This window comes from Python bivittatus, unplaced genomic scaffold (genome assembly GCF_059951505.1).
Source record: "Python bivittatus isolate LINGU-HERP-01145 unplaced genomic scaffold, Pbiv_v1 ctg000080_np1212, whole genome shotgun sequence".
NCBI lineage: Eukaryota > Metazoa > Chordata > Lepidosauria > Squamata > Pythonidae > Python > Python bivittatus.
In genome coordinates this window covers 85,317,798-85,332,856 of record NW_028277035.1, presented here as the reverse complement: position 1 = coordinate 85,332,856, position 15,059 = coordinate 85,317,798, and the positions used below count along the sequence as shown (strand labels likewise).

The window sequence follows — 15,059 nt, the reverse complement described above, 5'->3', positions numbered from 1 at the left end:
AATGAATGAATGTACGTTATCTATTTTATCAGGCTGCTAACTTCTCCAGTGAAAAGTATTAGCTGGGTAAATTAAAAAATGTTTTAAGAGTTAAATTAATGGTTTAGAAAACAGCAGCTTTCTAGAGTCATATTTCTAATAGTAAGGGCATTTTGACAATGGAATCAGTTATCAAGAGAGCTGTTGTTTACTCGATATATAGGTAGTCCTTGACTTAACCACTCAGCGACCATTTGAAGTTATGGCAGCGCTGAATGAAAGAACTTATGACCAGTCCCCAAAGTTAAGGCCATTGCAGTGCCTCTGTGGTCACATGATCAAAATTTGGATGATTTGCACCCCCCCCACACTTACAACCGCAGGGGCAATTCAATTCCCCCAACCTGCCTATCTCCCCTGATCCATGCCCTTTTGACCCCCTGCTGCTCTGTGCTTTGCTGCCCCAGCTGACCTTCACTGTCTTCTTGCTCCTGCTGCTGACCAAGCATGCCCAGCTTGGCCCTTCATGAGGCAGTTACTGGTGCATGAGGATTTCTTCCTCAGATCGCGCACAGTGGTTTCCTTGCAAGACCTGGGGAAGATAGCCTCATGTGGCCAGCAGCTGCCTTGTGAAGGGCCAGGGTGGGCATGCCTCATCAACAGTGGGAACAAGAAGATGGTGAAGGTCAGCCGGGGCAGTGGAGTGCAGGGTGGCAAGGGTGGTTGGGACTGGGCTGGGACAGCTGTGGCAGCTGCAGCTTTGCGCTGCGCTACTGGGCTTGGCTGGGGTTGGGCTTTGTGCTGCAGCTCGGGGCTTGGAGCCACAGTGCGAAGCCCAGCCTGGCCCAGCAGAACAGTGCAAAGGGGCTTTTTGGTGCAAAGGACCAGGCCGGGCATGCCTCATCAGCAGGGGGAGCAAAAAGTTGGTGAAGGTCAGTTTGGGTGGCGGAGCACAAGGTGGCAAGGGCAACTGGGACTGGGCTGGGGCGGCTGCAGCTTCCCAGGGTGGCTGCAGCTTTGCACCATGCTGCTGGGTTGGACTTCGCACTGCGAAGGACTTTGTGCTGCACTGCAGCTCGGGCTTCTTGCAGCCCCAGAGCCGTGGTGTGCCAAGAAGCCCCTGAGTTGCAATGTGGCAAGCAGCCCCAGAGCCGCCTGGTTCTAGGGTTGCTTGCTGCCCCGCAAGACGGTGCAAGGCGGCCAAAAGGGCAGAGATGGAGGGGAGATAGGCAGGTGGGAGGAGTTGGAGGCAGTCCCTTACTTTACTGAGGCTCGGGGCTGGGAGGGACCAAGCCCAGAATGGCTTGGATTAGGGTGGGTCCTCAGCTAATGCCTGGAATTCACTTAATGACAGCAATAGGGAGTGCCAGGATTGTTGTTGCTAAGCAGTGCGGTCATGTGATTTTATTTATTTATTTATTTATTATTAAATTTGTGTGCTGTCCATCTCCCCCCAATGGGTGATGTTGTGCTTTACGATCGCATCACTTAGCAATGGAAATTCCGGTCCCAGTTGTGGTTGTAAGTCGAGTGCTACCTGTATTCAGAGACTAGATCACCATTTGTCACAGATGCTTGAATTCTTGCGCAGATAACAGAGTTAGATTTGGTGCCTAAATGACCCCTTCTGGTTCTGTGATTCTGTATTTTGGGTTGAACGTACAAAGCTCACATATACTAATGGTGAATCAGCTCTTTGGCTGAGATGAAAACTTGGTGCTGTCCAAATATTTCCAAATACAGTTCCATCTGCCTCAGCTAGCAGGGCAGTGCACTTGAATCCAAAACATCTGGAGCCTGCTGAATTGCCTACTTCTCATGAGGAAAAACCAGGTATAATTATATTGAGGTTTTAGAAATATGTTTGAATCTCACTTTCTCATGGCATAGTGTGTAAGAAACCTGAAACTAGGTCCAAATTGAATTCTACTTAATTGCTCATATTCCATTTGGACTACATTTTTTATCATAGGTGTGGCTGTGGTTACAGTTATTCACTGTTGACAGACATTCTGCCATAAGCACAGTTCAAGTTTTTATTACACATTTTAAAATACAAGTATCAAGCAAGTATATTTTAAAATAGTTGGATTTCTCCAGCTTTTTAAATGCAGTGGTAAATATTCTACCTTTGCTAATATGGCTGTGTGTCTTTTCTTAACAGATAGTCCTTCACTTATGACCACATTTGGGACCAGAGCTTCTGTTGCTAAGCAATGTGGTCATTAAGTGAGTCTCCCCTGATTTTACAACTTTTTTGCTGTGGTTAAGTGAATCTGGCTTCCCCCATTGACTTTGCTTGTTGGAAGTCTCCTGGGAAGGTTGCACATGGTGATCACATGATCCCAGGACACTGCAACTGCTGTAAATACATGCTGGTTGCTAAGAGTCTGAATTTTGATCACGTGACCGCAGGGACGCTGCAACAGTTCTGTGAGGACTGGTCATAAATCACTTTTTCCAGCACCATTGTAACTACAGACAGTTGTTAAATGAATGGTCGTAGGTCGAGGACTACTTGTATTACCAACCTGCAGAATTGTAGAAACATTCTGATGGCATGTTTCATACATAACACTAGCTAGATTTTTTAAACCAAGTTTTCTTGAACAAGCTACAGTGGGTACATACATCACACTAAGCCATGTGCTAACTATAGCTTGTTCAAGAAAACTTGGTTAAAAAATTCTAGCTAGTGTTATTTATGAAATAGGTGATCAGAATGTTCCTACAGTGACTATGACCAAAACCTTAGAGTCCTCATGCAGAAAATTACATACATGTACTTTGTTTTAGGTTTATAGAAGCTTCCTAGCTTCAGTGGAACAATCTCAAAGTTTACTGAACTGCTATTTGGTCTCATGTATATCTCTGACTTTTAGAAGGCCACTTTCTATATGCTGTCTGCCCTTTTTACTAATACTTAACATTTGAAGAGTTTTCACATTATGATAATGGGTGGGAATTTGTGGCTTCTCACATACTGCTGGATTACAGCCTTTTATATTTTGTGCTGTTTTCATATTTTAGATTCTTTCTGATTTAGTGTGTTTTTTCACCATATTGCTTACTGCACTGCTAATCCTGAGCTGATCTGTTTTGGTAAAGGATAGGTAAGTAGGCAGGCAGTCAGACAACCTATAGATTTTTTTTTTTCTAATGACGAATGTACTTGCATTAATAGAAAACTGGTTAAACTTAAGTTTTATTTGATAATCTATGCAGGTAGTATTATTTGGCAATCTGGAGTGGCAGATTATATTTATAGGAAACGTTAATTGTTTGTATTGTGATTTACAAACAATTGTAATTTGAAGCAGAAGCATTATTTATGATTTGCAGAGGGAAAATGTCATATAAAGTGAAGTGTCTGATACAGATACATTTTGGTTTTAGGTAATGACTCGTTATGATCTAATCTAGAATATATCATGGTTATGATTCCAGTGCCTAAAAAAGGCCTATAGGCCAAGTTTGAGGCACAATCCTATTGCCAATAGATGAACAGATAGTTTAGGAGGAAGTGGCAATGCAGAGGTCATTGTGGCTTGGAAAATAGTTGTCAGTTTAGTTGACTGGCTACCCCTTCCCACCTCCAGCCCTTAATGATTTTACTCTGCCATCCCCAAACTCCATTATTTCTGGAATTAAAATTTTAAGATCCCAAAAGGACAATGAACTTTTCCAGGCCAAATCCTTTATGCACCTACACTTTCACAAAGAAAGGAGGTTAATGGAAAATGGAGCTTGCTTTGAAGAATTCTCCATCTGATAGAATTTTAAAAATTTCTGTTGGAGAAGGGAAAAAATTGCTCTGTGTAAAGATCTGCCAGTTTGCAATTTGGAATCATTCCAGAACATCCATCCAACTGACGAATAGATATACCTGTAAAAAAACAACTACTGTACAATGAAAAAGTTGATTACTAAGGCCTAAGGTAATAACTTTCCTGGAGAAAACCTATGTAGTCGCTAAGAGTCAACTCCAATGTGATGGCACATAATCAAAAGTAATAATTTTAATAGTCTAGACACATTCATAAAAATAACAGGTCAGATCCTTGCAGAAACCTAAACCTAAATCTTGTTTTCAGTAATATCTGCTCTGGGGTTTCTAAGACAGAATTGGGAAATGTAATGAAAAACTGAGTTCAAGCTTGGGATTCTCCTCTGCAGCCAGTATTATGAGAGGAGGAGGAAGTCATGCTTACTGTGTCCACCAATAGCTGTCCAGTAGCCCTTTTTAAGGTGACCTGATCCCTGCTAGGGAGGACCATTAGATCATCTGCAAGGCCACTGTGAAGAATATTATGGCTCCTTGGTGGATAAAGTCACTCAGATTCACTCCAAGCTGGATTTGGCTGGGCAGGTCTGGCCAAGGTACTTGAGACTCAGGTGTTGTAGTGTGATCCGGGATAAGTTTGAGCTGGTGACTCCTGAGGAGATGGATAGGGTTCTCTGTGCTGTTAGTTCAGCCACCTCTTTATTGGGCCCAGGTCCCTCCTGGTTGTTAAGGTGGCCAGAGAGGTGACTTTAGTTCAGTTTATGCTGTGATGTTGGCCTCACTGAGAGAGGGGGTAGTGCTTTTGGCCTTAAATTGGGGGCACCATTTTATGGTGGTTCTCTTCCTTCTTTCATGGCTGTTTCCAATCAGTGTTAGCGGTAGGGAGAGGTCATCCATTATGCTGCCTTAAATTGGCTGCCACAGGATTCAGTGCTCACTCCTCTCTAGTAACATCTACAGTACATGAAGCTGTTGTGGTGGGTGAGGTCATATGTTGGTTTGGGGTTTGAAATCAATATGCTGATGATACCCAATTATATATTTCATCCCCAGGCTGGGCAGATGAGGCTGTTGAGGTTCTGCCCCAGTGTCTGGAGACTCTGTAGCCCTGGACAGGGAGTAACCAACTCCACTTAGTCCTACCAAGACTGAATGGCTGTAGGTATTAGAGCCTCCTGGAGCCAGATATTTTCCATCTCTACTCTTGGATGGAGTAGTGCTTCCCCATTCAAAAGTCATGTGCAGTCTGGGGATCCTCTTGGAATAACAGCTCCTGCTTACAGAACAGGTGGCAGCTGTGGCCAAGGGAGCCTTTGCCCAGCTCTATCTGTACTAGTTGCACCCTTTCCTGGATCAGGAGGCCCTTCAGACAATCCCTAATACTCTGGTCATCTCACAGCTTGACTATAGCAACGAGCTCTAAATGGGGCTGCCTTTGAAAGCCACTTGGAAGCTTCAACTGATCCAAAATGCAGTGATGTGGGCAGCAATGGGCATTCCTTGTATGCCTATGTGACACCTCTGCTTTGTGAGCTGCACTGGTTGCAGTATGCCTCCAAGTGTGATTCATGGTGCTGGTCATCACCTATTAAAGCCCTATGTGACATAAGGCCAAGTTGTTTGAGGGACTGCCTATCTTCAATGGTTTCTGTCTGGCCAGTACATGCTGACAGAGTTGGTGCACTCCCGGTTCCTTCAATTAAATAGTGCCATCTGTTGGAAGCCAGGAAGCATATTTTCTCTGTTATGATGCCTTCTCTCTAGAATGAGATCCCCCCTGAAATCTGTGGCCCTTACCCTGCTGGTACTCCATGAGGTCTTGAAGACATGGTTGTTTTCTTAGGACTTGGGTTAAGATGGATGGAGCCCATTGTTGAATGTGCTTTTGTCTATGCTTTTGTATAGAGAGACTGGATGTCATCTTGTTTTATACTGTGTTTTTATTGTTTATTATATTGTGAGCTGGCCAGAGTCAGTTTGGAGTCAGCTGGCACCTAAATTGAAATAAAATGTTTGTTAATGGTACTGGGAATCAAATTTACTGTAGAGTATAATTATGTGAAGTGTTAGTCTCTGTGTTGGACTTGAATACCTCTTGTAGTAGAGTAGAGTACTTGGTTACAGAGCAAGTAGCTCAATGAAATCTGTCTAATAATTTGTGGTAATAACATATTCTTTGCAGAGACAACAAATGTGTTTGTATAGTTGTCTAAAACTGAGACTAAACTTGGAAAGAAATTTACCCATACGGAGTACTACAGACAATCAAATCAATTGCATTGATTCCTTCCCTAGTTCATTGTTTTACTTTAAAGAAACTCCTACAGGAGTTACTGAAATGGTTTTCTTCCACAGGCTCAAACTGTTCAGGTAGCTGAAGTTGAACAGCAGCCACAGCCTCAGCCTTCCCCTGAACTTCTCCTTCCACAGTCTCTCAAGCCAGAGGAAGGACTAGAAGTATGGAAGAGCTGGGCACAGACTAAAAATGCAGAAATGGAAAAAGAATCACAGAACCGGCTTGCACCCATTGGTAGTAAGTGCCCCAGGCTTTCCAGCTGACTATTCTCAGTTGTCTTATTGCATTGGCTTTGGCAGTTTTGTTATTCTTTTTATAGAGCATAGATAAACCTTCATTATATTTGTTAAGTTTGCATTATAAAATGAACCGTGCCAGTTAAAAAAAAACAAAACTAAATGTTGTGCCAAAAATATATATATTATCTGGCGTGCCTTTTTTCCCAGTTTTTTAACACATGGGTGTTTTTTTATGGGCCATACTGGGTATTTTGTGTAAGATATTGGCCTATAGTCCAAAAGTTGGTGGGGCCAGGCAAAAATTAAATTTGATAACTTAACAGTGAATTATTAACTGTTGTTCACAGTGTTACTGGTGTTATCAGATAGTTTTATATTATGTCAGACTAAACATTACAATTCAGCAGCACCTTTCGGAAGGGTTCTGGATGACACTCCCAAAAAGTTTTGAATGAGGACAGGCTGTATATTCAATATCAAGGATTTAAAATATTTATTGGTTACTTATTCACCAATATGCGGAAGGAGGAAGAGGTTGTGTTTCTGTAGCAGAATTATTTAAGAAAAATGTGATTTAAATGGGGATTTTAAATAACCTATCCTCTTGTTTGCAGGACGCCAGTTATTGAGATTCCAAGAAGATCTCATATCTTCAGCTGTAGCAGAGTTAAATTACGGATTGTGCTTAATGACTCGTGAAGCTCGCAATAGTGAAGGCGAGCCCTATGATCCAGATGTTCTTTACTATATCTTTCTGTGCATTCAAAAGGTGTGGCATCATGGGAACTCTTGCTATGAACAGTTTTAAAACTACAAATAGTTTTAGGCACATTTTGAGTGGAAAAACTAAATAGCTGTTAAAATTACACAAAAGTAATAAAACCAATGTACACCATGATATATTTACTATAACAATAAAAAGTAACACTTAATACAGTTTAAAAATCCTAACCTATCTACCATCTAACTTTGCTAGTAAGATTTACAGTAAAAACAGCCTTAATACCATTTTTATTAAGTAAGTTTTAAAATCTTTTTTGAATGACTCCAAAGATGTGTGGAGCGGGAGGGGAGGGGAGGGGGTGAAAGAATTCCATAATCCAGGACTTGAAATGCATGCAAATGAGATGGAGCAACTTGTGAAAAGGGAATGGAAACTTTCAGTTGAACTGAATAGCTAGATGTGTGCCTTCTAAAGCAGCATTTTATTAATATATTCTGATATATGAGCCTATTTATGCATTAGAAGCAAACTAGCATTTGTTAAACCAAAATTTAGTTTCTACCCAGATTTTATGTCATTGTTCTTCTTACACTAAGCCTGGGTCTTGTACCCTTATAACTAAGAGGATACTGACATTTCAAATGTTGTTCACAGAAACACCTAAAACATTGCAAAGTTGCTACACCAAGTTTTCCCCCATTTTGTTCCACTAAGCCTCAGATTTGTATTCTCCCCCATGGATAACTGGCACATACCCAAAGTCACATGGCCTATTGACCAAAAACCCATTTCAAAGATCTGTACTAGTTTTGAACTGTTTTGCTTCACCATGCCCAAATTTTGTACGTGGCTCAAAACATTGTACTAGCTTGGAAATTATTTAACCCTGAATAAATGGAAGTTATTACTTGTTATTTATTTTTCAGCAACTGATGTGGGAAGAAACCACATCTCCTACAAACAGCTATTTTAATCATGAAAAAAGTTGCAAGCCCTAAACAATTTTTGCAATTCCATTCTAGATATATGCTTTAATTTGGGTACAAATTTTTACATTTTGCTAATAATAGCTATAACAATACTGATCCTATGCTTTCATAGATGAAATTTGGAGAGGTTGGAATCCCAGAACTAAAAATAAATTTAAAAGTAATGTAATCCATCCATGCTGTACACTCCCATACAGAGAAAATCTTAATAAATTACTGCAAAATTGTGAATAGTGACTAAAAGAGAATCCCTTACATATCCTTCAAGCAGTGATCAAGAAACTCATAAATCTCTGTGCCTGAAAAAAAATAATTCAATATGATATTATCTTGGATTCTAACTTTGCTCTGGAAATTAGACAATCATTGTCAAGTAGCAGAACAGGAGGGTAGTATAAGGTGAGAGACAAGCATTTTTTACTGTCAGCTCCCATTATTTTCTAAGGGCATTCAGAAAGCTCCCTCTATTTTTCATTATATGTTTAACCTTTATATCTGATCAAAAAGTAGCAAAGTGAAAATCATGGAGCTGGTGTAATAAACTTGGATGTACATATTTCTGCTCTAGAAATGTTGATCAGCAATGGGTAATGTCAGTTATCCATTTCTGGAGGAAGGGAGAGGTGGAAAACCCAGAGTTTGAAATGCCAGTAACTGTTTGGCCCTAAGGGTACAAACCCTGTGCTTGATGAAACAGAGCAATACAAAACTGGTACAGAACTTTGGCTTGGGATTAATAGAGCAAAGTTGGTTTTTGGGTGTTCTGAAGCTCACTGTAGGGGCTATGTCAGTTAGCCACTGGTGGAACAAAATTGATAAATTTTGGCATAGATTTCAGATGAATAAAGGAACTTCAGAAATTTTTGGTGCTTTCTCTGGAAACCATTTTGAAATGTACCCACTTAACTATAAGACCCTGATTTGGTGGAAGAAAATGGGATGAACCTGGTACTGTACTCTGGTATATATTTTGGGTCAATACCAAAAGTTGGGAGTTTTAGTTACAACTGCTAGAGTTAATAGTTGTGAAAGTAATTTTGGAAATTAGCAGAATAAGTATTAGCCACATTTAATTCAAGCTTCAGACAAGTAATGTCTGAGACTTCCAGGCTGCTTGGATGAATGTGATGACAATACTCTGAGCTTTTCATATAATAGAAATTAATATATTTTTTAGATTTTTAAAACCCTGGTTAAAATTAGGTTAAACATAAATCTGTGGATGGCTGAGGAAGGCAGAGGGCATGTATTTGTTGATTCCATTTTTCTGCAATTAACTTCTCTGAATCTTTGAACTGAAATGCCTTCACATCGAGGCATAAAAGATAAATCCAGACTGGTAGGGATTTTGAATATAAAATTAAGGAAACATACACCCTATCAGTTTCATGTTCAATAATGAACATCATGGGTAAGGTTTTCTCTCACCTGTGTCATTGTTTCTTGCAGTACTTATTTGAAAATGGGCGAGTTGATGACATTTTTTCAGATCTCTATTACATACGGTTCACCGAATGGTTACATGAAGTTCTCAAGGATGTGCAACCTAGGGTCACTCCTCTGGGTAAGAGAACCTTCGGACAGGGATCGTTGTGATGAGTATGTAAATATTTAACAGTAACTAAACAATTTGCTATCATGAATCAAACTTTTTTGTTTTAAAAATTATTTTTTGCTCTGTTAATATTATAGCTTTGAGAAATGCAATATTTATATCTTCTCTTATCAAGAGCATTCGCTTGGTATCTCTGTTATTGACTGTATTTTTATCTGCACAGGATATGTTCTTCCCAGCCATGTGACAGAAGAGATGTTATGGGAATGTAAACAGCTGGGAGCTCACTCTCCTGCTACCTTGTTAACTACTCTCATGTTTTTTAATACAAAGTATGTACCAATGTAAACATTACCTTATTAAAAGCATTCCAATTATTATAAAAGAAGCAGAATCTTGTTTTTCCAAGAAAGTTGAATTAGTATGAACAAATCAAACTTCCAGACAAGAATTTTCTGGATGAAAAAGACTAAACTTGAATCTCTAGCTAATACAGTACAATTACAAAGAAATAAACTATGAACCAGTAATTTTCTAATTCAAATTCTGCTTTCTCCATTAACCATATATGGTTTTAGGTCAATCCTCTGTCTGTGGTATGTAGTAAGTAGAAGTAAGAAATTGAAATCTGTACTTTATGGCAAGTCACTTCACATGTTGCAGAAATGTTGGCTGCTATTCAGCATTCTGTTTTCTGAAGAGACCATCCTAATCCTTTAAGGATATATTCTTTTAGTGTTCCTATACCATTTGGGGGGCATTTCATTCTTTATTTTGAAACATGGAGCTTCTGCTTAGTTGTTGAGGCTAATTGCCCTGATAAATGAATATTTTTTTCTAAAAGTAACTTCATCAGATACAGTAGTAATGCAGTGATCTTTTGTTTAAGCTTATTTTTTAAAAAATGTATGTATATCCTTGATTGTCAAATGTAGATACTCCATGCCTAGGTCCATAGTCCATACATTTTGGATTATGTTTGACTATTGAGGATGTGGGGGACATGATTTTTCTTTCACATTTGGGGGAAAAATATATTTTAATGGGTACTTGGCCTGTCTCTACTTCTGCAGATATTTCCTGTTGAAAACAGTAGACCAGCATATGAAGCTGGCCTTTTCAAAAGTCTTGAGGCAGACTAAGAAGAACCCTTCCAATCCTAAAGATAAAAGTACAAGCATCCGATATCTAAAAGCTCTTGGCATTCACCAGGCGGGCCAGAAAGGTAGAAGGAACTTATGAAAAAATAAAAATTTCTAATACTTACCCATGTTCATTTTTCAGAGATTTTTCTGTAAATTACTATTTAGACCTTGTGCGATAAATGGAATATAAATTGCCAGGTGGGGACCAGATGAATGTGATCTGTTTGAAAATGAGTATCTGCCTTGCTATATGTGAAATTGCTGATTTGATTTCCAGTGTTTCTGGTAGTCATTTATCAAGCCTATTATGACTTACATTACAGAATTTTCTCCCACGTGCAGTGCCTTATTAAGGGGTGCTCCTACTTATTTGCAAGAACTGTTCAGAAGATATGTATTTGCCAGTAAATGTAACCATGAAAGATAGCAAAGGTTACAAAAGATACGTTCGTTGCTCCATTAATAATATTGACATCAGTCTGCCCATCTGCTGCAAGAAAGTGTTTCATGGTTCTGTATCTCTTGGGGTTGATTTGCAGTTACAGATGACATGTATGCAGAGCAGACAGAGAATCCTGAAAACCCCTTGAGGTGTCCTATAAAACTCTATGACTTCTACCTCTTCAAATGGTGAGTTTTCCCATCACAACTGTCCAGACCCAGATTTTAAACATTATCTTCAGGGGCTCTGAATCTACAGGTAGTCCTCATTTAGTATCTGCCTTGTTTAGCGACCATTCAGTTATGATGGTGACTAAAAAGTAACTTTATGGCCAGTCCTCGCATTTACGATCTTCTCAGGTCTGTAAAGCAAAGGAAAGCTGAAGTAAGATAAGCTTTGTTGCAGTTTCACTTAGCAACCGCTTCTCTTAATGACCAAGTTGCTGGTCCCAATTGTGGTAGCTAAATGAGGACTACCTGTACAAGATTCCCAGAATTATATCTAATAACTTGAAGTGATTTTTGTCTTTCATTTGTATTTCCAGGATAGTTTGCCAAAATGATAAAACAACTAAAACTAAATAGAAAGAAAAAAGAACTTAGAAATCACAAAATTATAGTTCTTTTTACCATGTTCCTATCACCCTAGGTGACATTTTGATGGCCAGTTGTAATCTATGAGCCAAGTCATCAAAATAAAATTTAAAATAAATATGGCTAGAAAAAGCATTTGTATTCAGATGGGTCCTTGTTTAACGACCACTCATTCAGTGACTGAACTTGCAACAGTGTTAAACAAGTGGTAATTACAATCAGTCCTTGTACTTATGGCCATTGCAGCGCCTGAGCATCCAGCTTGTAGTTCCAACACTGCAATATCCTGCGTTCATGTGGTCACCATTTGCGAGCTTCTTTGCTGGCTTCCTACAAAGTCGATGGGGAAGCTGGCAGAAGGCCACAAATGGCAACCATGTGACATCCTCACTTAATGACCCACAGTGATTCACTTAACGACAGCAATCAGGAATGCTGGAATTTCCATTGCTAAGCAGTGCGGTCATGTGACATCGCACTTTACAACTGCGTCGCTTCATGATGGAAATTTCGTTCACAATTGCCATAATTAAGTGAGGACTACCATCACAGAAATGCTTGATAATTCGTTCAAACATTTTGTTATGTGGTTGAAGATAAGTCAGATTGCTTGCATAAACAGAATATGCTTTGGAAGCATCAGGTAGGACAGTGAATCCCTTTTAACAATTTTATGATAAAAGTAAACTCAGCCTTTTTATATCAATATGAGAAAGAGACTGAATTAATCTGATGGGTCTACTTGAACTTCAAAAATATGTTTTTGAACAAGCTTGATATACAGTGGTACCTCGGGTCACGAACGCTTCTGTTCACGACCAATTCGGGTCACGAACAGCTCCGTTTGCAAAATTTTGCTTCCGTTCGCGAACGCCGGATCGGGTGACGAACAGGATCCGCGGCCGTTTTCCCTGCCGTGACACGTGGTCGTGGCTTCCTGTAGGGAGGGGGACTCTCCCTCCAAGCAATAACCGCCTCCCCACCCGCCTTCCTGTCCTCCACGCCAGAAGTCGCGTCGAGCAAGGTTAGCGTTCTCTCTTCATACTGAACTTTGTGTCATATTTTTGTGGTTTAAAAAAAAAAAATGGTTCAGAACGGATTAACTGTAATTACATTGAACCTTATGGGGAAATTTGATTCGGGTCGCAACCAAAATCGGTTGGCGGCCAAATTTAGAGGGGTCAGAACGGATTAACCATATTTACATTGAACCTTATGGGAAAATTTGATTCGGGTCGCGACCAATTCGGGTCGCGACTAGAGTCGCAGAACGAATTAAGTTCGTGAACCGAGGTACCACTGTACTTTAAAGCTTTGCAGGTAGCTTGCAAATAGGAATCTCAAACCTGTAAGCTAGGATATGTTCTCGGTATATAATATAGCCTGAACTAACTAGTCCAGATTCCACTAAACCATGTGTGGGAAACTTCCTGGTTTGTATGGTCCTTTGTTAATAACATCAACTAATTGGGAGAGATTGAACAATATATACTAGCATTCTTACATGGATTGGTAGAATCAGGTTTATTATTGTGTCCAGGTAATCCATTATCCTATTGCAGCTCAAAGATATACTAAATTCTAGTCGGTGAAAATCTCTCTTTAGCCTTGTAGTCATGCTGGCTTGAGGTGTTGCTGAACAGAGTTGCTGAATATCTTTAAGCAATGACTTGTGTTGGGGAATGTTTAAGCAAAAACTTGGTCTTCATTTGAAAGTCCTGTGAAATCCCCAAGCTAACTGGCAGTGTTCCAGTTCCCAAAACTGCATTCCTTGATACATGATACAAAGGATACATAGGCAATTAATTATATCAAATATGGTGTAGATATTCTATATCTATAAATAATTTTTTCAAATACTTTTAAATGAGTTGACAGAGGTAGAAGGGAAAAAAAATTAGAGTAAGAAAGGCATAAGGTATAGCAATGCGATATGCTTAAAGCTTCCATTGATAAGAATTATTCTTAGCTTACTCTAATTACAGATTAACTTAATTTGATTTCATAGTCTACAGCAGACCAGATGAATTTGTACTTTTCAACTTTCATTTTGCATATGAATTCCACAAAGGGGTAGAGGAAACAGTCCTTGTTTCTAAGATAGTGTTAATAGCAGTTCCAAAGCAGATACTAATGGTTTTTCTCTCTTTGCAGCCCACAAAGTGTGAAAGGCCGAAATGATACCTTCTATTTGACTCCTGAACCAGTGGTGGCTCCCAACAGCCCTATCTGGTATTCAATCCAGCCAATCAGTCGAGAGCAAATGGAGCAAATGCTTACCCGGATTCTGGTGATACGAGAAATTCAAGAAGCTATTGCGGTGGCCAATGTCAGCACCATGCACTAAAGGCATCCCTCCCAATTCAGAAAAAGGGTGCGGGGTGGAGCTGGGTTAGGTGGGGTGGCAGCGAGGCCAGGATCAACTGTACAGCCTTTTACACTAAAGGAGATGCCTAAGTTTTTTGTTTTTGTTTTTTTTTTTAATTGGTGTAGTTAAGAAGCCCTTTTAGGCTTCTTCTGGTTAATAAGAGACCCTCTCCATTGTGTATCTGACCCTTTTGCATCAGCTTTCTGGACACATTGAAGGCTGCATTCTTTCTCTAGGAGCTGTGAGGTTCCGTAGGTTGACTTTGGGCTTTTTTATGATGTGAAAAAAACAAATTTAATTGGTGGACTTGGCCTGGGTGGGCCACTACATTGAAGCTCATGAACTTGGAAGCAGAAAACAGTGGATATCTGCTTGACCTAAAAAGAGATGGTTTGCAGTTTCCTTGTGCTTGGACACTGACATGTCCTAGAGAGGGGTGTCCTGCAATTATGATTTATAAGGAGAAGAAAATCAATTTCTATTAAGACCTTAAAAGTGACATTTTTAGATGTTAAGTACAAACTACCACACTTTTCTCTCTCTCTCTCTCTCCTCTCTTTTTCTCTCTTGTTTGGCCTGATGTTGAGGCCTTAAACCTTGAGGCTCCTGTGCCTAATGAAATTCTTGTAACATACACTTGTGTATCATATAAAGATACCACCCTGTTTCTCTTATGTATTCTTATGCTAGTTGTTTATTAAGAATGACAAGCACGTCTTTTCAACACGCTATTGAACAATGTGTCTTTATTGGGGGAGCAAAAGACATAAACATTAGTAACATATGGAATGTCCTACTGACCAGTTCCTCTAAAAATTTGCTAGCCTATTTTAAACAAGGGTGGTGGTGGGGGGTTTTCTTGGTTTCCTGGTTCTATGGGATTTGTGGAAGAAATTGTTTATTAGTATACTAATGTTTTTGTTGTAATTTTTAATGAAATGAATT

The 15,059-nt window shown here is 39.6% G+C and overlaps 1 protein-coding gene across 5 annotated transcripts in view; it reads left to right on the top strand.

The window, feature by feature from the left end:
• The window catches only part of QRICH1 (glutamine rich 1), a 29,145-nt gene extending 14,305 nt beyond the window's left edge, over positions 1–14,840 (top strand). For all 5 annotated transcript variants that reach the window (XM_007431377.4, XM_007431380.4, XM_007431378.3 and 2 more), the window contains 7 exons: positions 6,119–6,296; positions 6,913–7,067; positions 9,461–9,575; positions 9,790–9,898; positions 10,640–10,791; positions 11,251–11,341; positions 13,901–14,840. In XM_007431377.4, the coding sequence (XP_007431439.1) occupies positions 6,119–6,296; positions 6,913–7,067; positions 9,461–9,575; positions 9,790–9,898; positions 10,640–10,791; positions 11,251–11,341; positions 13,901–14,093 (993 nt within the window). In that variant the 3' untranslated portion in view covers positions 14,094–14,840. The remainder of the gene's footprint in view (positions 1–6,118; positions 6,297–6,912; positions 7,068–9,460; positions 9,576–9,789; positions 9,899–10,639; positions 10,792–11,250; positions 11,342–13,900) is intronic.
• The last annotated feature ends 219 nt before the right edge of the window (positions 14,841–15,059 follow it).